Below are 25928 nucleotides of genomic sequence, written 5' to 3'. Positions count from 1 at the left end.
GATTGACAGTGTGTGTTCCTGGTGTGTAAAAGTCAAAGTCCTGTTAAAAATGCAAAGTATATACCGTAGTCGATTTTTTACTTGGGCTTACGGGTTGATTCTAAAATCAGATTTGTTCAGTACTGAAGTGTCATTATAATATGTTGCATTCAATAATATAAGCCTAAACCCAGTACTGTACGTTCTGTAACTATTTTATATATAAATTATTTCATAACCATTTACTAGTATTTTGATGTATTGTAATCAGTATAATTCAAAGTTAAACTGAATGCATTCATCATGATTAAGGCCAAATAAAAAAATAAACATGTTTCACGTCCCCTCCCTCTTCCTTTTTTGAGGTTTCTTCAATTTTATTTTTATTTTTTTTAATTCAGTTATAACTTTTCAAAAAACATGTCTACATTGTAGGAAGTAGAGATGCTTTCTATAGCCTTGATAAATGATAATATATTATACAAGAAACACTTTTATATAAGGTTTTGTGATAGTTAGAGGGGGCCTATCTCTCAGAACAATAAAAAGAGGCCTCCTCCTTTTTCCAGGCATTATTGTCCACGCTAAAACAGCTCTAATTATGGGTATTTACACCGATTTTCAGATAAAAATAAAAATAAAAATCTTGCTCCACTAGGGCACTACTTCGAATTCATTACTTACCTAAGGTTGGCCGAATATCATGTGTTGCCTGTAGAATACCTGCTTGGCCTTGGGCTAAAGCACCACCCGGAGAAGATGACAAAACAAGAAGTACAGCAAACATGTATTTTAAAACAGTCATGATCATTGGCTTGTTTGGTCTAGCTGGTAAAAATCTTTCTTGCATCCACAACTCCATCATGATGGCAAAACTACAATGTTTACCTTTACCACATTATAGTTTTCAATATTTACATTGGTCGACAAATAAAATCCTGCTTGATGAGTTCCACTGGTTTCAGGACATCGGATCAAGATCAAAATTTCAAATATGAAGCATTTGAAATGCAAATTGCTATGTCTACTCTAGTTCTCTATATTACTATCCAAAAGTCAGCAGATGTTGATTGTTGATGAAAGTTTCCATTTCACTGAATGAAATCCATAAATTAGTAGTATTGCATTGAAATGACAATCAATCATGCTGATTAAGCCATTGTAATGTTGAGTTTCATGGTTTAAAAACACACCCACTGCACTGCATTCACTGAGAGAAATCCAAAACTCTCTGCACTCTTTTTTTCCAAAATTATTTCATAAAACCATTTTTGAAGTTTTAAGAAAATTACTATATACTTCAAGGTATATCACATCACACCAAACGATGATGTATATACATGTATGACATGTATTAGCCGGCTAGATGTGATGATGTGAAATTATATGCAGACACTCACTGACACTGTCATCAGTCACACACTGCCGAGTTGCTTGATTGACGACTGGCCGGCCGGTTGATACGAATTACGATCGCGAGCAAAAAAGCTTATGATGTCGAGATGATTTTTACGAAGTAAAACCGTGTCACAACTTAAGATTTCATGCCGTAGCTTCATTCAGTACAATATATATCAAGAACCCAATAGAAAATATTTGTCCATGCTCCATTACGTGTAAAATCAGTAGAGAATGGACCACTCTTTCCTACACACATCTCATTTTGAAACTCGGATCGTCGGCATGTACACATAACCTTTGACCTGTCATGAAATTGGTGTACAAAATATAAACAGATGGCGCTGTTTTTATTATTTTTTTCACCCAGCTGGTGGACGCTGGCAATCAACACAACACATTACAAAAAATTATAAAAAACATACATTGAATGCATATCTATCATAATTGACTTTTTCAATAAATCCCATAATTTATTATTTATTAGACCTGACGTGTCATCATTTGACTTCACGCCAACTTGCAACGCGCAGTAACGATGTTAAAAGCGCGTCATCCGGTTTTTACAAAGGCTTATGGGATTTACCAAAAAGGTCAATTATCGTTACAGGTCAATAATCTGAAAACCTAATACATTTTGCGGAAGCGCCATATTTGGCGTTATATTTGCATATTTAATTATTTTCTTTATTCTTCAATTGGGTAAGGCAGGTGCAAATAATTAAATGTCAAAAGCTAAAGCTTAAATATGGAACCTCTGCCTAATGAACTATACGGCTTTTATCTAACCCACGCGTCGCGTCGCGTCACGTCACGTCACGTCACGTCACGTTGATATCTTCTTAAAAGTTACAAACAAGTCATACGGATTCAGTTCACGATTTCGCTTAGTTTTTCCCGGGTGTTTCCGCGATCGAACCCGTCATTATCCCAGGCCCACAGTGAAATGGTTATCGGCGTGGCGATTGCTGACGGCCGCACACCACCAAATAAGCCCCATCGAAATGCACGTAAAAGGGCAAACAGATTCGCGATTTTACCTTCCATGAATTTCCAGACACGATCAATTATTTAAAAAATGACTTTTTTCTATGGCAAAATATTTACTTGTATTTGTATGAAAAAATATTCCTTATTAATTTTACTTGGCCTATACAAATGTAGGTCCTACCAGCTTTAAACCACGATGACGATTCGCACCACAATAGCCACGACAAAAGCTTTGATATTTAAATTTGGACTTGCGAAACGGAATAGAAAGAAGAAAAGAACTAGGGTTCATTGTGCTCACAAGTGAGCACATGTGCATTTGGCAACGAATTGGCCTTGACCTTTATTTGACCTTTGGCCCCTCAACGGTAGATTGCACATCGGGTCACTGTGGAAACGTTTTTGGTAACATTTATTGTTGACCTCTGTTTTCAGGTCAAAAGTCATACGTGGGTCAAGGTCATTCAACATGTCAGGTCAAGGTCAAGGTTAATTAATTCGGACTAGGTTTGGATCAAATCCATTGAGTCTGGAGTGAGATCAAACTTTTAACACAAATGACCCCTCAATGACCTTTGACCTTGAAGCCATATAGGAAACTTAGTAGCCACTTACCCACTTGTGCTTCCCACAAGGTTTGTGGCATGTGAAAAAAATGTCGTGAAATCACATTTTGGCCATATCAAGTAGGTCAAAGGTCAAATTAGGGTCATGGTCACACAACATTAATGGGGGTGGTCAGTGATTATTGTGACCCAAGCCTGGTCAAAATCCGATGTAGTATCACGGTGCTAGACTCATTTTGAAATGTTGCCAGAAAGAAGAAAAATGACCTTTGACCCCTTATTTGTGTACATCCTATATGAAGCATAGGGGATTCTTCTAAAATATTTTGGTGGAAATCGGCTTAATCGTCTAGAAGCCTTAGTATTTTTGTGTGAAAAAAATCACATTTTCAACTATACAATCAAGGTCAAAGGTCAAATTGGGGTACAAACCATAAATGGTAGTGGTCAGTGGTCATTCTGACCAAGTTTGGTTAAAATCCAACTTAGTATGTGGATGTTATAGCGATTTGAAATGTTGCCAGAAGAAAGAAATGCGGGTGAAAGAAAGCATTTGGCAACATTTGTTGCCAAATGCAAAAAGGGAGCAAAAGACAACCGAGACGAGAGCAAATATCCCCTACTGCGAATTATATGACCAGCTATTTACACCGCCATCAAAGAAGACCAAATAATACCGCATCATTATACCTCACAGATTCTGCAAAAATGGCTAACGTGTTTTATAAGTCTGAAACACGCGAATGAGGTAGCTTATTTTGTTTTGATACGCCATTTTCACGTGTGTTTCAGTGGGAGCATTATTTAGTGGTGTGCGCACTGTACGTAGCCTCCGTCGCAGGCTACTCGTGTTTTTATGACACTCATAGTTTGAGAAAAGCGAAAACGCACCGCCTGCAAAAGAGGCTACACTAAACTAGGATACGGGCTGTGGTTTAAAAGTAGTTCCAGGGAGCACACCACTAAATCAATGCGCCATTTGTGCAACCCTACTGAGTTCCGGTAAAATACAGAAAGAATTTGAGGTATAATGGGCTGCTCTTTGGACAAATAATCAGAAAGAGTAGCGAATTATAGCTTAAATAAAAGTGTAAAGCCTGTGCATGAATTTGAATCACTAAAAAAGTTGCATTTTTATAATTATCGAGAAAATAGGTCCGCGTATTAAAAAATGGGCAAAAACGGGTTTACAGTCATGAGAGCATGTCAAAAACAGTGAGGGCGCTGTTTAGCGGCTCCTACCGGGAAAACGAGACGGAAGACTACCCATACATTGAAACATATGTTAAACTTTCATCGATTTGCAATCGACTGGTTATCCTTAAATTTCTCAGAATGTGCCGAAAAGGCCTCAAACGAGCAAATAAAACTGGTGTTTTTACACGTATTTCAATGGGACAATTATTTAGTGGTGTGCGCCCTCAGGCAATCCCGATTATTTTATTCATTGAAGCTTTGCTGTGCTTTGCGGCATTGATGAAAAGCTGGAATTCCATGGACTATTTCACGGACTATTTATCACGTAGGGAGATAAGGGTAATTGTGGAGTTAATCATTTATTATGAACTTTTGATAACATTTCAACGTGACGCGACGTGACGTGACGCGACGTGACGCGACGTGACGCGACGTGACGCGACGCGTGTGTTAGACAAAAGCCAACTATACTGGGGGCTGTGCAATAATTATGAGCCCTGAAGAGTTATGGGGAGAGGTCAAGCATATTTTGGTAAGCCAAAAAGGGAGGGGCAGTATCCCCGGGGGCAGTATACCAAAGCAAAATTTCAGGGGTATTTTTGGCACAATTTTATTGGGTACCTTTTAAATGAAAGGCTCTAAAAAGGCTTAGGAAAACTGAGAGAACATTCAAACACGCAAAATTCAGTTGCAATGTGCATCACTTTTTGAGCTTTTACAGTGCAATTTTGCCCCTACTTTATCAGACAGAAAATGCACCCAAAGCGATCCAAACATTTTTGAGAAGTCTTTTGGAATCCAGACCCTGCCACCCCACCCCTTTGAAAACCTACGCATAGTGCCAATGTTGCTGCTACGAACAGTAACTTTTGTCCAAATTAAGTCAATCTTTGAGTGTCTTAAGGTTAAATACCACTAATAAGCCTGGGCGATACATTGAAATACGATGAGTAACTATTTGTTTTCATGGCATTCGAAAAGACTGCATTAAAATCGCTGATATTGATCAAGTTATATAGCCAAAAAAATACTTTTTAGAGTTTGATGCTTCAAAATGGTACATTTTCTCTCATTATATGACATTTTTGATGTAATAGTACCAAAATTCACACGCACGGCTTCGGTTTTTAGTAAATAGTCGCCCTATCATATTGTAACTTTCAGCTTCGAGGGCGCACTGTCATTTTAAGGTGTTTACGGTTCAGTGCATTAAAACAAGAAAAGTCTCAGGTCAACCTATGTTGAATTTTTGATCATTTGGCATCTAAATCATATAGTTTCACCTGATATTGATGGCATTGAACTATGAGAGTTCTGAATATGAGAAAATTCCACCCAAAATTAGGCATTTTCCCATTGAAACCCGTGTAATACATAATTAGTGGTATTTAACCTTAATGGTTCTCACACCTGTATGCCACTGCTTTAAATCAATTGTATATATGAAAACCAACCAATATAGGTCCCTGATAGAAGACTGAATAACATGTGTTAAACACTTGCTCATGAGAGGAAGAAAAAAATTTGGATGGAGAAAAACCATGCAGGGATGAGGTTGATCATCTGAGGGAATGTAAAATTTTGTTCAAATATGGCAAATTTTTGCACAAAAAAATAAATCTGATTTTCAATGAATTTGTTTTGACTGGGGATAAACTGGGGAAGCCCAAGTTTTGTAGGGAAAATGCATCCCACATGGTGTAGCCACTGTCTGACCATCCTTCCAATCAATCACGGAATCATCATCAAATCAACCACTCAGTTGTTCATCAATCAATCCGCTGATCAATCTTATATCAATCAACAAATGAAGTAATGAAGCAATTACATGGTCAATCAACAATATCAATTAACGATAAAAATACTTGGCCAGGCAATCAACTGATCAATCATGTACGGTAATCAAACTTAATCAATCCATTAATCATCAGTTTGATGGATCAACCAAATTAGACAACAATTAATCCATAACCTATCAATATGTGATCAATCATAATAAACTTCCATTGTAATAAATTCAAAAGATAACACGTGCATTATAGAAAACAAATATTTATTTGATACACTACACATTTTGAAACAAAACCTTGATACTTAAAATAATGCAATCTATATTTGTCAGCATTTGCATTTTTCATAATCAACATGCTATGCTATCCAAGACGCGGCAGTCAAACACCGACTTTATTTTACAAAATACTGCAGGTGTTCTGCATGGGAAACATAATTTGCAGCTCTATGGCAAGATTTGATCAACTAGAGCACCAATGGTGCAGTGGCTCACTGGCAATTTGTAATCACACATCCAGTTTGAGTCTGCCAAAATAAACTATAAACATCACAGTTTTCAATGCAAAGTGTAGATTGGGATGGCCAAAAAAAATTCCCAGACATCGGCCAGACCATAAATAGTGTGATAGCACGATTCATAATAATTGATTGACATCTGTAACTGCATCAGATGTAAGCATTGCAGTTTTAATGTTGTAAACTACTTGGATTTCCATAGCTTACTTTATTTTTGAAACCTTTTTGAAGTCTCTGTACACCCAGAAATATAGAACTGAAATGACTCAGTCTCACCACATCCATAAATTTTGATAAGCCTAGAGTGTTGATTTCAGTGCTTACAACAGTAGAAGAAGTAGAGCGGTGTGCTCTAAATGTGACTGAATTTCACACTGACACTATCTCACAATTCGCTGTCGTAGTGCACGTTCGTAACCATTGGTTACTGGTTCAAGCCTAGACTCATACACCTGTTCCGAATTTTGATATGTCATAAGGCTTTGTGTTGTGATCATTTTTATCAGTGGTTCATAACAAAGAAAGCGTGGTCCAGTTGACCTAGCAACGGTCATATTCTAATGTGTACAACAGCGATTACTAAGAGTATAAAGTGCATAATCTTTGATTCATTGCAATCTTTAAAACTCAACTGTTTGTCTAAAAATATGTTAAATTTAAAAAGTGAACAACTTAAAATTCAAGTTTCAAATTTTTTTTAAATTAAAATAAATTGAAATTGTAATGTAAAGATCCCAGCAAACACAATAATGTGTTGTTAAAACATTTAACATAAACATGTTTTGGTTTTGGTCAAAACATTGTGGTAACATTTAAATGTTGCATTATATCTAGTTATTAAATAATATTATTGCAATATTTTAAGACTGTTGTCAAACTTATATTTTAAAATATTTTGGGGAAGCATTTTTGCTAAATATTTTGTCCGCAGTTAGTTTTCAAAAATGGATTTGAATGTTCATAAATTTTATACCATTGATAAACATTTGTAACCTTTATAACTCATCAACATCTAAACGTTTTCTGTAAAACATTTTGTGTTTGCTGTAATTTAGGGCAGGTATTCTCAAATAGCGGCACGTGTGCCACTTGTGGTTCCAAGTGGCGTGTGACCTCTTGCATAATCTTTGAACGTGCGGCACTTCAGATTCATTTCATTTCACACAGTAGCACTTCAAAATATCCATTTGAGAATGCCAGATTTAGGGCATTATATGTCTTCCATTTCATATGGTACAGTTATGCAAAATAAATAAATTAATATCTGAAACAATTATTTTATGTTCCAGTAATATGTGACGTGTCATGTCAAAAGGAGAAACTTTTGGGCAGGATCGTAAATGGAGAAATAGCCAAAAATCTGCGGGTGGGTGATTTTTTTCACAATTTGGGTTTGTTGCGAATTTGTGATGTTATTAATGTTTAATCAGACCGGAATATAACTGGCATCTAGTATTATTTTGAGACATTTTTCAAGGTAATTCCTACTCTCAACATTGTCAATAATATTTTTAAAGGCCGATATCTCAATTTTTAATTTTGTAATACCATAACTTACAAACTCAATATCTTCGCTTAGGAATGTTTGATTTCATTGGGGAAAATGGCGTTCTGGAGCAAAATATCTCTATATTTAAGATATGTAAAAACCTCAAAATTGATAACCTGCCCAAAAGTGTCTCCTTTTGACATGACACGTCACATATGATCTAATGCAGGCAAAATGAATATACTAAAATTTTATATAATAACTTATGGTCAAAGTCATATTCAGCACACGCTATTTGATTCCAAGGGCTAGGGGAGCATGGGAGTTTTTGGAAAAAAAACAATGCCCACTAATGAGATGGAAAAAATTGCTCCACTGCGGAGTAAAAAAAATTGCTGCCGAAAATGTTTGCCTGACCCAAATTCCCACCCCTCTCTCCTTGTAAATAATGGTGCACCCCTTATAATCAAGGCAACAAAGCCAAGATCCAAGACCCTCTGTGAAATTGAATAATTTGATGAATATATCGCAAACAAAACTAGAGCGGTTACCGCACCATAGCTGAACCATGGGCTTTGGCAGTATATTGTGGTACATGTATCACCCTTAATGACTTAATGAATTTTAAAATATTTTAAACATGTTTAGAATGCCATAAGGATCATTGCATTTAAATATCAGTTCAATTGGAGCATTTTTGGAAACTTGACCTTTGACCCCTTTATGACCCCTTAATGACCTAAATGAATATTAAATTATTTTAAACATGTTTAGAATGTCATAAGGATCTTTGCATATAAATTTCAGCTCAATTGGAGCATTTTTGAAAACTTGACCCTTGACCCCTTTATGACCCCTGAATGACCTTAAATGAATTTTATAATATTGTAAACATGTTTAGAATGTCATAAGGATCATTGCATTTAAATTTCAGCTTAATTGGACCATTTTGAAAACTTGACCTTTGACCCCTTTATTGACCCCTTAATGACCTTAACTGAATTTTAAAATATTTTAAACATGTTTAGAATGTCATAAGGATCATTGCATATAAATTTCAGCTCAATTGGAGCATTTCGGTTAAAATGACCTTTTTTTGACCCCTGTGACCCCTTGGATGACCTCTGACAAAAGAAATATTTTTATTATATTCTTTACTCCTTCCTCTTTCATTTGACACCACTTGGGGGTTCATACCTTCGTGGCATTTAAAGATATGTCCATTTCAGACCAAATGGTTGGTAAGGAAATAAGTAAGTAAGCAAGTAAGTAAGCAAGTAAGTAACATACACTAATATAGGCTGATACCATTTCATGGTTCAGCAAAAATGAAATGACATTTCCTGACATCATTCACAGGTGTAATCAGGATTTTATATTTGCTGCTTTTTGAAAAAAGTGCACTTTTAATGTGATATTGAAAAGAGGGCACCCCTGAAAACAGCGTCTTATAGCTAAGCTAGCCACTTCTGCCTGTCATTTTGGACAGGAGTTTGCTTCTGTTACATGCAAATGTAATGCCTATGACAGATGCTGAATTATAAACCTGATGACATAGTCTATAAAACTTTTTTAAGTAGCTCACTTTTACCTAACAACTTAGCAACATAACACTTGTGACACAATCTGGTCCATGGTGGCCAAAGGAGGCATTTTTGAAAATTGAGTTACTATAGTTGATGCAAACATTAGGCTACCTTACACTGAAAGCACCAAAGGTCTAGCATACCTGGTTCTAAAGGTCTGAAGTTTTTGTGGTGTTTATTTATTTACGCCTTTCATTGGTTTTTACTCCATATTTTTGCCTTTATCTCAATTTCAAAATTTGCCGCCATTGGTCTCCATAGAGGGAGTCATTGTGACGTAAACGCCGCCATCTTGTGGGTACGGAGTGCCTTGTTGCTAAGATCACCGCGTTGACACTTGACTGAAGAGGTGCGTCACGCGCTGCGTCTTCTGCGTAATCGGGGGCGTAATGTCTAACGCATGACATGCAGAACGGCAGTACCCACAAGATGTCGGATCCCGCGGAAAAGGCTGACGGCCTCTATAGACCAGATTGTGTCACATTTGAACTCTTTATACACCGTCAATTGGCTGTGGCAGTCTGGGTAATGTTTTAAAGTCAAATTAGGGTACACAATTATTAAAATGGTGGGCAAACCTCAATTTGAAAGTTGAGGCAATGCCTACAAGGTTGCAAACCAAACCTCCAGCTATGCCTCTGATACAGGTAATCTCAAAATGATTTCTACCCACACATTTTGAGTGTTTTGAAAGCCTGCCTCATCCAAACACACCATTGGATCCACTTGAAATGAAATGAAAAGACTTTATACTTTATAGTATTTATATTTAAAAGTCTGGTCCTTGGATCCATTAGTGCATTTCGAAGAAGCAAGCATTTCAAAAAATTGTAATCGCAAACACAAGAAACCGCAACAGTGCGCTGAACAAATCAGGAAAATTGATCCAGGAGGATGTGAGTTCATAAGGGCAATGTCGGGATTGTAGGTCACAATCGATGTGGAGAGATGAGGTCCGATCGAGTCTCCTACACAGGTTACGCTTCCTGTGGAGGGGCGGAACCAAACTGGCTGATGTGGAGACTAAGCCAGTTTGCCTCGGTCTGATACTCTTCTATCTTCATCTTTGACCATGCGCAGATCTGGCTGGTCAGGAAGATATTTAATATCCCGAATTTATAATATGCCTACCAGTTCCATCGTATAACCGATTTGCTAGAGAATATTTGTTACCATGTTTAATAAATTTGTATTCATCGTATAATAAAATCATAAAATGTAGCCAAATGTATATATGTGTATAGTGTATGGATCCACTCTTCTACGGACTTGGCTACTAAGCATGTCGCGAAGGATATGGCGGTATGCTGACCTGGGTCAATATGTTCTGGGCAGATGAGGTCTAACCGATTGCCTAGGTCACCGTGTGCGATCATGTGTGACAGGCAATTCCCGATAATAATCAAAGTTCCCTGATTGATCCCGCAGTATCCATCTAAAACAATGAAACTGCAATGGATATAATCATCATATGAAGAGCTTTGTTTCAAAACCCCTTAAAAAAGATCACTAATATAACAGGGTTTTCAACAAAAGCAGTTTTTAGGGGGATGCTTGGGTAGAATGAGCATCCCGCCAAAAACTGCTTTTGCTGCAAACCCCCATATATCAGTGATTTTTTTGATGATTTTTTGATGTGTTCTCAAAATTGGGCAAGTGGATGTAAGGGGTTTTGAAACAAAGCTCTTCATATACACATATGAATGGAATATACGATGCCTATGATTACAAAGTTCCCACTATAAATTAAATTAGCACAGCATATTGACAAATTGGCTCAAAAGAATTGGACAAAGACAAGAAATAATATCATAAAACAGGTTATTTTTGCAGCATTATACAATTTTAACTGGTCGTAACAGTTTGTTTTCCTTAATGTGGTTTGAAACATTGTACATATAAAGACTGAAGTATTAAAAATGATTTTGCAGATACTTGTTTATCCACAAAAAAAACATGAATATTAAACCTCTGCAAAAAATATCCTGTTATACAGAACCCCAGTTGATTGGGCTGTTCCGGTTGAGATCCATTCATGTACACCCCCCTGGAAGGTGTGTCCTTAATCTACCACACAGGGGTGTAAATTTCAAATGGAGTCAACCATTTAGGTAACCCCATTTGAAATTCACACTCCCTGTGTGTAAGATTAAGGTCATGTCTTCCATAGGGGGTGTATGGATTTCAAATGGAATAGCCCATTATAGGTGTCCTAATCTCCCACACAGGTGGTGTAGATTTCAAATGGAGTCACCCATTTAGGTAACCCCATTTGAAATTCACACTCCCTGTGTGGGAGATTAAGGTCATGTCTTCCATAAGGGGTGTATGGATTTCAACTGAATAGCACATTAATGCATTATTCGTCATCTGAGCTTGAGTTGTCATCATCATCTTCTATATCTGGCATTGGAAATCTTAATATAGCCGCTACACCTGTCAGTTGAGTCAATTCTGAAAAACAAAATGGAAGAAACAAGGTAGAAATTGGTTACATTAATGCTACTGTACAGTGCCGATAGTGCATAATTTAAGCAAAGCCCAGAACCGGGGGAGGGGAGCATGTGGGAGCTCAGCCCCCAATAGAATGTATGCAATAAACCAACCGGAACCATAAAATAATTGAAATGGCAGCCATGCTGGAGGACAGTTCTAAGATAACTTAAGATGACAGAGGGACAGGTCACCAGATCGATTCCACAACCATTCATACCTATCACACATTTTATTGTATAATCATGCGAATTTTCCTGTGGTACCTTATGGAGGACAGAATTTTATTTAAATGAGGATGACTCTTTTATGAGTGACGTCGTATTGCATACCCTCTATAACTCTAGGCGAAGTAAAAAACTGTGATCAGACACTGGAATAACAGCCCTTCCTGGCCTGTTTTTGGCCGCATTTGAACAAGTACTGCTCTCAGGTACCTCCAGAACAGGTCACCAGCATAATTTGGTTTTGTCAGCCCCCCTCACATGTTAATAACTTTGGGGGCCACTGTTAAGGTTATTGCTCCGAACAAAGGCGATGACAGAATAATTGCCATGCATGGCTTATCCATAAGGTTCATCAACACAATACAGAATAACTTGTGGTACTTCCGGTCAGTAACCTCAAATTGAGCATGTCATGCAATAGTGCAACAGAATGGCAGCATTTCTGACATGTACTTTAAGATTAGATAACGACAATGAAATTGACAGGTGAATGCTGAAATGTCCTTAATCTCCCACACAGGGAGTCTGAATTTAAATTGGGTTGCCTGAATGGGTAATTCCATTTGAAATCTACACCCCGTAGGGGGTGTATGGGTTTAGCTCAATAACAACTTACGTTCACCAGAAACATGTAGACTAGAAAATATTTTGACCTCCCCATTACTTTCTCGAACGCCTTCCACAAGGGCAACATAACGTTTTCTTTGTGCAATATCAGAAGACCTGGAACACAAACAGATAAAAAAAGAGATTAATCACAGCTACAAGTTCATGATTTTATACGAAGGGTTAAGTGGAATTATGTCACTATCCCAGGTGTCAACAATAGCTACGCCATATTGCAGAAGGGTATAAAGTTCATAGGGGAAATGTTCAAGGTTTTGCATGGTTTGGTCACTACGGCACTTCCTCAAATATTATTTATGTGTTGTATTACCGGTAGGTAAAAAACATTAATTTGTTAAACTTTTTCCCCAATTCCTGATTACTAAATATAACTAAAGGTTACAAATTATTCTTTATTTAATCTAGATCAAATTAGGCGGTGACATTGAGATATATGTCCATCACTGTAAAACTTCCTGATTTAGCTAGGGTGGAGTTTAAAGCGCATGGTCAAAGGTGCTCTTAGACTAGCCAGACTATTCAGTGGAAACGTTAACAAACAAGGGCCATGCATTAATGGTTGTTATATGTATCTGAAGTCGAACATTGTTTGTGACCACTGACCCGACATTGCCCTTATGCACTTTCACCCTAATCTTGACCCAACATTTCAGCTTCGCTCACATATCAAAGGGGCCTCATCCCCAGTTTTACCCCAACAACAGTGAGATTTTGGTACCAGTGGATTTTTCATCATCTAATAACATGAGGGGTGCAACTTACCTAAACAGTTGATCACTAATTAAAAGAATTTCTATTGCTGCGACTTCATTGGCTGCTTCTACTTGTTTGATTCTGTAAGGACAAAGCAAAATAAGAAAACAACACATACTATCAGTATAATTATGCTACACCTGTTACGCACTGATGAGTTTAAAAATTTGGTGAAATTCAAACTAGACTCCCAAATATACCAATATCATACTTTGACATTATTTATTTTCAAAATGAAGCTAAATTTGTTAAAGAATCTGGAAAATTGACACAAATTTTGCTGAGTGAGAAGTTATTCAAAATTGTAGAGGAATTTTTTTAAAAAGCAACACTACTCTAAACCAGTTTTCTAAATTTCTGAACCCTAAAAATTCCCTCCTCCAGCCTGATCTTGTTCTTATCATGGAAGAAAGAGATGAGAAGGAACCACAACGACTTCGATCGGCCAAGTTTTAATCCGCTTATCTATTGACGCATGAAAAGAAAAGCTATCCATGGTACTTACTTTCATGTATGATCCATTTACCGCGATCGATGCTTGGTGAAATCATTACTGGAAAAAAAACTATAACAAACCCATCCAAGAACAAACAAACGCTACCCAGAAGTAAGATTATGGAATTTCACTGATGCTCTGAACTTGTATAGTAGCTTTGTTTTGGGATCTACAGTCAAACTGTTTTCTTGATCGTGTTGTGTAGAAAATGTCCTTTAACACATCGAAAAGGTCATCAAAATCGGCCGTTTTTTTTTTTTTTTTCATCTTTAGCAAATAAGGTAAGATTTTGGTGATTTTTTCGATGAAAAATAGATGCAAAATGTTCTTAAATAATGCACAATGTTCCGGTTGAGTCCGGTACATAAAACCTATTTAATTTAATAGTTTATATGTGTATAATCGTAACTAGCTAACTCGTTTCAGTGCCAAAGACTGCCAACTCTGAGAAAAAAGTCATCAAAGTTCGGGAAAATTGGGCGAAATGGAAGAAAAAGATGTAGGCCATCAATGACCGATGATCACGCCACCAGAGAAAATCCTATAGAGTGCTTGCACGGAAGGTCATTAGTTCAAATCATCCTTCAGACACGCTCCAGAAGACATGCAAATACATGGAGTACAATACCAATCACCTATTTAACGCGGGGTATTGATCAAAGTAAATCCTCATGAATAACAATGTCAATTAAATGTCGGTAAAGGGAGTGGACAAAGTGAATGCGTTCATTGTGGTTCCTTCTTATCTCTTTCTTCCATGTTCTTATTCAGAGATGCCCTTCCAATTTCCCCTTAGAAAGTTGTGACTATTATTGTTATTTCTTACCCATAGAATGCTCTATCTGGTTCATTTTGTAACATGACATAGAATGCATCTAATGCTTTGACTTCTCCTGATGCTTTAGTGTCTGCTAACCTAGCTGATACTGCTGGGTCGGCCATTGCCTCTGTAATTATAAATATTGAACAAAATCACATAAATCATTTAACACAACTTAATCCAGAGTTTTGCGGAACTAGAGACAGATGCCATGTGTTGCGTCTGGCCAAATGAAGGGGGCTACCTGTACATGTATAGAAGAATGAAATGAAATGAAATCTATAGGCCTATAAAACATCATTCTGATATGAAGATTTGGGGGTATGGGTTACAGGTTAATGATAGTGTTGGACAATAAAAGGTGAAGGTGTTAGCAAAATCATCAGGTACAATTATTTTGGCTACATGCAGTGTTTGTTGAAGGCATTCTGAAAGGATTTTAATGTACCGGTATACGTGTCTTGAACTGTTTTGATGTTGCACAAAATTTTGTGTTATGTTCCTGTGGTTAGAGAAATGACTGTTGTTGATGAAGAATTATGGTGGTGAGAGGATGCATTGCCCATCCAGGGAATGCATCCTCTCCCCCAGGGCCGTAGCAAGCGTACGTGGCAGCCGGCGATGCCATGGAAATTTGTTATATTGCAAAATATTATAGTTTACCCAAAATCAATTCCCTAAATAATCATGTATTTGCTCTCAAGCTCTCAGCTTTTGACCGCACACCGCTATCATCATCTATATAATAATACGCATCGTCTGTCTCTCTGTCTCTCTCTCTGTCTATCTGTGTGTCTGTCCGCCTATTTTCTCGGAGACTAGGGGTCGCACGCTCCTCAAACTTGGTGGGTGGGTGCATGTTGACCCCATACAGATCAAGTTTGTATTGGTTAGTGGGTCAAGGTCACCCAGGGGTCAAATTAGTAAAAACTGTTTTTCTCAGAGATTGGGGGTCGCACGTTCCTCAAACTTGACGGGTGGGTGCGTCTTGACCCGGGACAGAACAAGTTTGTATTGGTTAGTGGGCCAAGGTCACCAGAGGTCATCTAGGGGTCAAATTAGTAAAACTGTCATATGGGCATGCAACTTGGTGGGTAGGTGCATCTTGACCTAAGACGGAACAAGTTTGTATTGGTTAGTGGGTCAAGGTCACCCAGGGGTCATCTGAGGTCAAATTGGTAAAAACTGTTTTCCGCCTATTTTCTCGGAGACTAGGGGTAGCACGTTCCTCAAACGTGGTGGGTGGGTGCATCTGGACCTCAGACAGAACAAGTTTGTTTCGGTAAGTGGGCCAAGATCACCCGAGGTCATCCAGGGGTCATCTGAGGTCAAATTAGTAAAAACTGTTGTATGGGCATGAAACTTGGTGGGTACAGTCAACTTTTAGAGTCAAATTTTTTGACGGTCATTTTGGGGTCATCCAAGGTCAAATTACTAAAAACTGTCGTATGGGCATGAAACGTGGTGGGTACAGTCAACATTTAGAGCCACATTTTGGAAGGTCATTTCGAGGTCACAAGGGGTCATCTGAGGTCAAATTAGTAAAAACTGTCCTATGGGCATAAAACGTGGTGGGTACAGTCGAGAACAGCGACAGCCGAGAACCGCCAAATACGGGTAACCGCCTAGTGATCATTTAATATATATACATGTACGGTATCTTCGAGGAAGACTTCAGGAAGTGTATTAACTTTGATACTGTATTTAAACTTAAATAAAAGATCCCACGCCATACCATCATCAGACTCAGTACGTACAGTACCTGCAATGATGCATGCATGCAATGAAAATGTATAAACTTTAACCTTTAAACTTTAACAATTACATGTGCATTGCCAAGCATGGATTTTAGACCAGACCATGCATGCATGAGAGTTTTTGAGACGGGATTTTAGATGGACCTGTTGACAAAATCACCAAGATATCAACAGAAATCAGTTCGTTAGGTACTTACTTACTCGTCTTGATAGTTTTCTTACAGGAAAAGGTGTTCAAAATGACCAAATAGACGTTGAAAATTGGTTCAATCGAACACAACGTACCTACTCTCGAGCTCTCGTGTTTACGTTCTTGCTGCAGATCAGCTGTTTGAGGGTCAATCAATTAGTACTCTCAGGTCAAATCAAATTGGTCATGTGACCAAACTCTGCGGTCGGCGACAAAACATGTGATGTCACCAAATTTGTGCTCTATGACGTAAATCACGTTATCCGTATACGTCACAGGGGGGGTTAGATTTTTTTGTTAAATGCATTTTTGGCCCCGATCTATGCTATTTCGTATATTTATCAGCGTTTCCAATCCTTTTGAAACCCAAGTAAGGCATTCCATGGGCTACAATGTCAAAAGTGTGCCTATATCATAGATTTCTGGGCCATTTTTGACCATTACCAGGTTTGTGCATATGAAAGTAATTAATGTGTTCCGTCAGAGCTTTAGTCGTGGGCAATGCCACCTGCGGTGGTTCCGGGAACTGTGGCGTCCAGGGTTTTAAATTTTTACCACACACTCCCACGTGTAATCACCTCCAAACGTGGACGCTGTTGAGGACCATGCAACCATGCAACCATGGTCGTCTGAATCCGTACTCAGTCAACATACCGAGGAAGTTTTCCACAAATTTGGGGTGTGTATTTTTGTGTGAATGGAATTTAACCTAGCCACTGCGGAAGTTATTTCTTATATACCGATAGAGGTCGTATATCCCAAATACATTATACATGCATTAGCGGTCATTTGCAGGCCTCCAGAAACCGAGGACAGTCTCCCATTGCAGGAGGTCCGCTGTTTGAATGTGAAGTGCGAGTGTGTGTCATCAAATGATGAAAAAAACAAACGCACACATACATATTTTGGTAAAATGCTCAGTTTTGGACAACACAACAGAAAGATTCTTCAATAACTTTATTTTTATTACTTTTCAAAAACTAGATATAAATGTCTAGGGTAAAAGTTGTTATTTTTTTCAATCTTGATCAACTTTACACAAAAACTGGTTGAAATGTTGGTGAAAATCAAGATTTTTTATAAAATCAATCATTTTTCGACAATGTTTGTTGAATATATTTCATTGTGGTTGCCAAGAAAGTCAGTGGTGAAATTATGCAGTAAAGCCTTATTCCCAACACTTTCTGATTACTTACCAGTTAGCGCATGTTTATAACCAGACGAAGCATGAACTTGTATAAATTTGGATTTATTCTCTAGTAACACTTTGTTGTCTTGTTTTACTGCTTGCTGAAACATATATTCACAAAATTGGTCCTGCAATACAAAGGAAATGGAAATGGGTTCATCAAACAATTTGAAATATGGGATTGTCCACCACAAATGGTTGTAATGTCGGTGTTGTCACACTTTTGAGATATTGGTCATGCAAATTCTTCTCAACTTTACAATGACCCTGTTGTTTGTTTGCATGGTAGTAACATATCAGTGAAAAAGTTGAGATATCCTTTGTTTTCTATTGTTTTTTTGAGAAGTTTACTGCACCATATCTCAAAACAAGCTCAGCCAACATTACAGCCTATTCATAGTGGATGATCACATAGTGGTAAATACAATGCTACTGCACACTGGACAGATAGCTGTTCTTTGTTCAGCTCATAATAGACAAGACTCATAATATCGTGGTGGATATAAAACGGCAAACACCATAAACAAATACATATTTAGACCATTGATTGCCTATCCCTTATGACGTTAGGTGAAACCATGGTGATTTTGACAGGATAGCAGGAGTTACCATGCGTGACAAAATAAAAGTAATGTCAAGTATACATGTATGTCTGAAAAGAATTTACTAAACTTGTTGCTATGCAGTGTCGACTTCACTACATGCATCAAAGTCGGTGGTCTAGATACTTGATGGTCTGGGGCAAACATGCAGTAAGGTGCAGCAAGTTAAGCGCTTTTCGCATTGCACAACTCCACACATTTTTGACAATTTTGTGCAATGGCAAAAGCCGGATAATTTCCACCTAATATGAGTTGAACAAGGTATACTATAGTTGCAATACAAAAGCAAAATGTTCTCATCTTTGAGCAAACGATGATGGCTTTTTATGAGTACTTTCATGCATTTTATTTGACTGCGGAGCAGGCTACTACAAAATTTATCCAATCACAACAATCCATAGCTAGTGAGGCAATAGCATCTGGTTTTAAATCGTTGTTGGTATCCCCCAACAACTTCTGTATATAGTCTGATAGCGTGTCCTTTTTGTCGCCCTGGTCTCCTTTTTGCCATGTAACATAAAGAACATATCCCTACAAGGCACCTTTACTGGCATCATCAGGATGTGTCTAAGAAAGCCAAGTTGACACTGCCTTCCTAGACTGATGAGAGGCTTGAGAGGCTGGGTGTTAGTCAAGGTGCTCACAGGACAATGAGGATCAAAAAATTTCTTGAACTATGCATAAGATTTTACTCCTTAGCATGAGGAAATTGCCCAAATGCATACAAATGTGTGAGAGACTCGCACCAAATGCATGAGATTTGACAGCCATGGTAGTTTTGAAATGAATGAAATAGAGGTTGTTGAATACAGGTTTGTACATACCTTAACAAATCCAGGACTAGCTACCAGTATACATTTGACAACTGAAACAGATAAAGAAATCAATCAATCAATCAATCATCAATAAATAGAGCAATCAATCATCAATAAATAAAGCAAATAATGACAGATTTACTGCTCAACATAAGGTATTCAATGGGTGGGGATGTGATGCATTACCATCTAAGTACAATGAGTACATATGTATTATTTTGAATAATTTCTTGAGCAACAATATGCAGTTATTAACCTATTTCAAAAATGAGAAAAATCTTCATGAATTTTTGCTACTTTTATAACAAAATTGTCACTAAAATGTTGGAAAATGCGAACAAATATAAATGCATCAACCTGCAAGAAAAAATGAATGGGCCCAAAAGTACTTCACGCATAGTATGCGCCTGTGCATTATACACAATCAATACACTCCTTGCATTTTTCAAACATTTGCTCTGATTGGTTCTCACTATCTAAGGGTGAATGAAATACATATCAGATACACCCTTTTTCAAGATTAGGGCCTAAGGGCAGTATTACTTACCTTCAAAATTGATGTGCCTTAAAACAGCTTGCATAACTGCATCGTAAAATCTCACTATAGCATTGTCATGTTGTTTACATGATCCTCTCCTCTTGCGAGGGATGTTGTGTTCTATTTTGGCTCGGACTATTGTCATGCTAGGGGTGACCAAGCACACATGGGCGATACCTTCTTGCATAACTATAGCGGCGACATCTGCTGTGCGTGCTACATCACAGGCCAATTCTGTCATGAAGAAAGAAACAACTAGAATTACGCGGTTTGTAATTATGGAGGCCCAACACATAGGAGTGTAAATAACAACGGTTTTTAAGTACAAATAATATGCAAATAAACTTTAAAATATTGATAAGTTGGTCTTACGTTATAGCTGTTGAGTGTTGAATTAAATCCCTTTAAATGGAATTTCAATGTAATTAACTATCTGTTCCAGCTTTGATGACACCTCTGTAACTTTTGAAGAAGTATTAGAGTGATTTGATGAAGTGCCCTGTTTATTTCTTAGCAAATCAAGGCTGTATTGATTGCAAATTTATTTGCTCCATTGCATTCACACCCACAAACCTCCTCTGACAGTGAATGGAATTTGTCCAGCGTGACGTCACAAGGTGTCACCATTCGCCACTTGCACGGTTCCGCCATTATGCACTATGTGCGGGGAGAGCCTCGAACTGGCAGCATACATGAAGGGGAATTGAACCAGTCATAACATTCTGTGTAAGGTCACATAATTCTTCCTTTCACGTATGCTGCCAGTTCGAGGCTCTCCCCCGTGCATATAGTGCATAATGGCGAACCGCAAGTGGCTAATAGCTGGAAACGAATAATAATATGAAATTTAGAAAAAAAATATGAAAAAGAAGTTGACAATCTATATTTAATAATTTCACAGCTATATCTGGTAAATTACCGCAAATCACGACTGGTAGTGCCGCTAGTGCATACAATTGCATGAAGTTTATATACAACAAGTGCTTTCTTGCTTATCATATAGATGTCAGCTATAAACTTAAGCTTTTAACTACAACAGAATGTACATGATTCCAAATTTTCTGCTATATTTTAGTGTTAGTGTACTTTGTAGGTTTAACTGAGGGTTTCAGAGATCGGCAAATAGATTGGCAGCTGATAAAAACAATTTAAGGCCCATTCAACTCAGATCGGTCCGATTTCTCACTTGCCGATCTGGATCGGCCAACACTATATGGTATCAACAGTGCGATCCTACCATACCTATTCTATCCAATGCTATGCAGTCCCAAACTTGTTTTGCTAATGTAAACTTGCGGTTCAATTCCAGATCCAACGTATGGTAGGCTCCCATCTGAAGCAAGATATTTGGAGAGAAATATGTAATTATATGATTTTAGCTTGTACATCATTTAGTCTCAAAGGGTAGATAAAAGTGTGCTATGCAGGATTATAATTGATTATTGTTTTCTTTTTAAAGAAAAGAACATTTTATTCTTGTGTCAAGTCTAGAGCTAGGATCAATACCATGCTGAATTCAGAGAGGACACTTTAAATTTCACTATCTCATACAGTTTCTAGATCTTAATGTCCCTAATATTTTTCTAATGAAATTTGGGTCAGGCAATATAGTTTGGTAAGCCCTCTCTTTTTAAGAAATAAAATGCTACAGTGAACAATAGCCCATGAGGAGTGACACAGATCAAGAACTTATATACATGTAGGTACCTAGGTACTATAAAAGACATGGATCAATGGTTCACATGAGGGACAACAAGAGTGAAGGGGTACAGTAAAGCATCAGACATGTGAAATATGATGCAAATGCACTCTGCTCTTGAAGGATGGTGTACATGTCATGGTGCTGTTGTCAAATATGTCTCCCACTACTCCCTACTGGCCTACATGTATATCTGTACCCTCATTATAAAACAGGATCACATATTTATCAAAAAGTCTAAAAAGTAACCCTTATTCAAACTGTAAGATCATCAAGATGCACATCAATAATCAATTCTGCACTTAAAGATGCAGCCAAATCAAAAGTCTTCTGAAATTACCTTCACATATTGATTCTCCTGTATATTTCGACCTTTGACCCTAAGCACGCAGGCTTGTGTATCAAAGTCGGTGTCTTCTACAGAAATAGTCAGCATTGTGCGTACTCTGCTGCTTGTGCTGCTCCCAGTCGATGACTCTTGGGTAACTTTTCGCACCGTTGTTGATCGTAGACTGTCTCCCGCTGTGATGAGGTTGTATGCATGCCACATATCTTCAGGTTCATCAGGGATCAGTGTGACTTGCCTGGAGAAAGAAAACAAACAATTTTTAAAGGGATAAGGGCAAAAATGATGATATTGAAACATTGTATGTCTTCGAAATCTGACACAAGTCTATAAATTTGCATACCTGGGCCTGGCGGCCCGGCCTGGGTATCCGACACTGCACAGTGGTAAATACATTAAACAAGTAGGCTCTCCGTAGGTCTTACGGTTACCCAAAGCATAGTCGGGAGCGTTAATTAACAGCGCTCCCTATTTGGAATTTATTTCAAGAGATAATTTATTTACTGGGCATAAAACAAATTAGGTTCATTTCAGACAAAATGTCAAAAATAAATACTCCAAGAACTCTATCACATCACTCACTCTGTATACCAATCTGTTGAAACAGCATGCTAGTAAAGGCTCTGTGAACGAAATAGTGTGACAATCGACTTGAGACTAACACTAACAAACCATATCGGGTCATCTCATTATCGTTCTGAAAATACAAGTGTGAAGTTTGTTTCTCCACTGATAGGCAGGAGGCATGGTTCGGGGATCCCACATACGTCCATTTTGTTTTCAATTTGCACACATATTTTGAAGATCGGTCAATGTAATAATGGCTGTACACAGATATCGCAGAGGAAATCTAAATTGCACAGCACAGTAAACATTGTTAAAACAATTGAGATTTAAACTTAAAAGACTGATTGTTCCCCTTTTTGGTGATGTTAAAAACCATTGACATGTGGTAACATTATCGCCTGTTGGATTCCATATTGACTATTTAGTCACTGAGTGAATTCACTCGGCAAAGCAAACATTTTAGCACCTTTATCAGATTTAGCTCCTCATTCTCAACAAAACCAGGAGTTTGATTGATGGAGCTTCACAAAATTCTAAATGTGAAGACCTGTTATTCCCTGAATGCAGGGTTGGCGATTTTTTTTATTTAAAAAAATTTAAAAAAATGATTTATTTGATCTAAATCAGATTTTTATTAAATTTAAATTGATTTTTTTTTTATTCCAAGAGCTGCTATACGGTACCCCAAGATAAAGTCAAAAGAGACCAGTGCAATGCTAGATATATGTGCAATCCCATCAGGTTTATATACAAAAAATCAAAACATCTTTTTACATGTGAAAATTTTAAAGAAAAAAATTTGGTAAAATTTTGCTTGAGAAGTCTAGCCAAGAATTTGCTCACCGATACTTCACATTCTAGGCTAGAGACCATTGCTTTCAAAATCTAGTCGGATTCGCTGAAGCATGACACAGTGTAAAGCAATGGAAGTTCAGAAGTAAACATAGCCGATCACGACGGGTGATTGCATCAAAAATGTTGCTAAAATTACACTTCAGCAAAATTTTAGACTGTCCAAAATAGGCAAATCTTGCCCAAAAGATACAGTTGACTCATCAAAATAACTTTCATCCAATTCTCAAAATGAACAGAATAAATAACCTCCGGTGCAAAAAATTGCACCGCTGTCCGACCGAAAAATGATACTAACGCACTCTAGCATCGAATGTGTAACTATCGTGTGCAAATTCGAAGCTCGAGTTCTCGAGTAAGTAAAATCATTAAAAAAAACATGTTGAATTCTGCACCTTGATAGGGAGTCCAGTAGTTTCCCGATTTCCGAATTTGTATCTGGAAGCACGTAAAACACGCAAGAATTGTCTTATGTTTTAAACATGATTTTTATGTTCAAATGGAAAAATAAATTATGATTTGAAGAGATTAAAGATTAATCTTTCTAACTGTATGATGTTTTTTCCAAGAAAAGTCCATATAATCCTAGATCAATGCGATAAATACGGTGTACTTTCAGAGCAACAGATTAGCAGTAGACGCATTCGTCGCCATCTTGTCACATGAGCTTCCGGATGTGACGGAGTTTTTGGATCACATCTCATTAACCCCTGACCTAGTCCAAAATCTGAGATTATTATGGGATAGAAAAAAGAATTCCCCATCCGGCAATAATAAACAAATGCCCGTTGATAAAGCGTGAACGGTAGTCAAAAGCAATTTCTGAGGCACCAAAATCAAGGTAATTTTTCCCGATTTTTCTTGTCAAAAGCCTTATAATTCGGTTATAAAGAGTCCATGAAACCTATATGTTCTGGTATTAGATTAAATTATAGACTTTCAAGAAGAAGTTGGCCAAGTTGCAGAGCAATCGGAGGTTGCGGTAAAATGCGAACAATGATTTTGTACAGCGAGGTACTGTGGTAACATGCGAAGTACGGGAGTGTAGCGGTGTGTTAGCGGTGCATGCCATGTGCCTTGTCGGGTTGACGCCGGGTGGTAGATGTAGCGCATTATCGGGTCTTGAGGGCAAGGATAAAAATGAAGAAGGCACACTTAATACAAGTGATATTATTTTTGTTACTACTTTTAATCATTTCTATGATACTTAAAGAATCTGTGTAATATTTTTTAATTTTTTTTTTCACTTCCTTTGTATTTTTTTTTTTTTCAATTCTGAAGTTGAGTAGTGCAGTGTCAGATGAGCTTCATAAACTAAAGACAAGAACATTTTGCATGAGGGCTTCAGAGAAATATGAGAAAAAAACCACTTCAATGAATTGAGATTATATATGTTACTACTTTTAATCAACTCCAGTATTTTAAGAATCTCTCTTCTAAACTTGTTATAAAAATGTTTGCTTTTTTTTTCCCGCATAGGCCCGAAGTTTGGGTTGACTTGAGAAAAAAATAAAATACACACAACTGCACTTCATACTATGTAATCATATGTTGTTACTTTTTTATTCAATAATTGTCAATATGATATTACAATAATAGTTGTCTTTTTTAACTCCCTTTCCAAATTTTATTAGATTTCAAATAAATTTTGAGACAGTAATTGACATAATAGGGACTTTTTTGCACACATTCCAGTTGGTCGCGACGACAGACACAAAACCTGTGCGCACACAACTTTAATTGAGCATAACTTCACTATACTTCAAGCTATTGAGCTGATTTAAAGACTGTTGGTTTTCTCTTTAAATTCTCTTTCCAGTGATACCAAACTTGATAAGGTTCGCTTAAAAAAGGCAAAAAGTGCCGGACTCCCTAACCTTGAAGATAAATTTGAGCAATAGATAAAATGACATCATAATAGCTTGAAGTAATGTAGTTTTGTTATATTCTTACCCTGATCCATTTTTCTCAACCACTTCCTTGCTGACAAGCTTCATGATTGTTTCAAAAGCTCTGCCTGTACAATTTCATGGAAATCTGCAGCCAGCTCCAACTACTATAAATTTACCAACCGTCAAAAACCGTACACTTATTTTAGAGTTTGGGGACAGATCACTTTCTAACACAACGACAGATGATGCAAAGAACTCTTATGTTTACATGAATTTTCTTCTGAACAGGTATACTTGTAAATTTACACCATATTGTGCAATTTTCCGAGTACCCACGTCTCAAAATCACCAATGTTTACCATTTCGCCGGTTCAATCAAGTGCGTGGCAAATTGACACGAAAGTGTTTCTATGCTATTTTTATGAATTGTCTTATTATTTAATAAAATTTAAAACAAATTAAGTTATAGTAATCTAATTATTCTGTGAGTATATCTAATACTTATAGTCTTACAAATGCTTATCATTTATTGATAAAATTGTAATTAATTATT

At 37.3% G+C, this 25928-nt stretch overlaps 2 protein-coding genes across 2 annotated transcripts in view; both read right to left on the bottom strand.

The window, feature by feature from the left end:
* The window catches only part of LOC140154129 (uncharacterized), a 171382-nt gene extending 170302 nt beyond the window's left edge, over nucleotides 1-1080 (bottom strand). Inside the window, exon 1 of the mRNA XM_072176736.1 lies at nucleotides 664-1080. Coding sequence (XP_072032837.1) covers nucleotides 664-844 — 181 coding nt within the window. The 5' untranslated portion in view covers nucleotides 845-1080. The remainder of the gene's footprint in view (nucleotides 1-663) is intronic.
* A 10650-nt stretch (nucleotides 1081-11730) lies between these two features.
* On the bottom strand, nucleotides 11731-25747 carry LOC140154810 (protein pelota homolog). Its single transcript, XM_072177397.1, has 10 exons — nucleotides 25437-25747; nucleotides 22059-22302; nucleotides 21262-21352; nucleotides 20029-20253; nucleotides 19491-19531; nucleotides 18072-18192; nucleotides 14935-15055; nucleotides 13622-13693; nucleotides 12849-12955; nucleotides 11731-11966 (listed from the first exon to the last, which is right to left on the bottom strand). The coding sequence occupies exons 1-10, from the start codon at nucleotides 25478-25480 to the stop codon at nucleotides 11872-11874; spliced, it is 1161 nt and encodes a 386-aa protein (XP_072033498.1). The 5' UTR covers nucleotides 25481-25747; the 3' UTR covers nucleotides 11731-11871.
* Nucleotides 25748-25928: the final 181 nt, after the last annotated feature.

Source organism: Amphiura filiformis, chromosome 6 (genome assembly GCF_039555335.1).
Source record: "Amphiura filiformis chromosome 6, Afil_fr2py, whole genome shotgun sequence".
Lineage (NCBI taxonomy): Eukaryota > Metazoa > Echinodermata > Ophiuroidea > Amphilepidida > Amphiuridae > Amphiura > Amphiura filiformis.
Note: the sequence above shows the minus strand (reverse complement) of the source record. Positions and strands in the feature narration are given on the sequence as shown.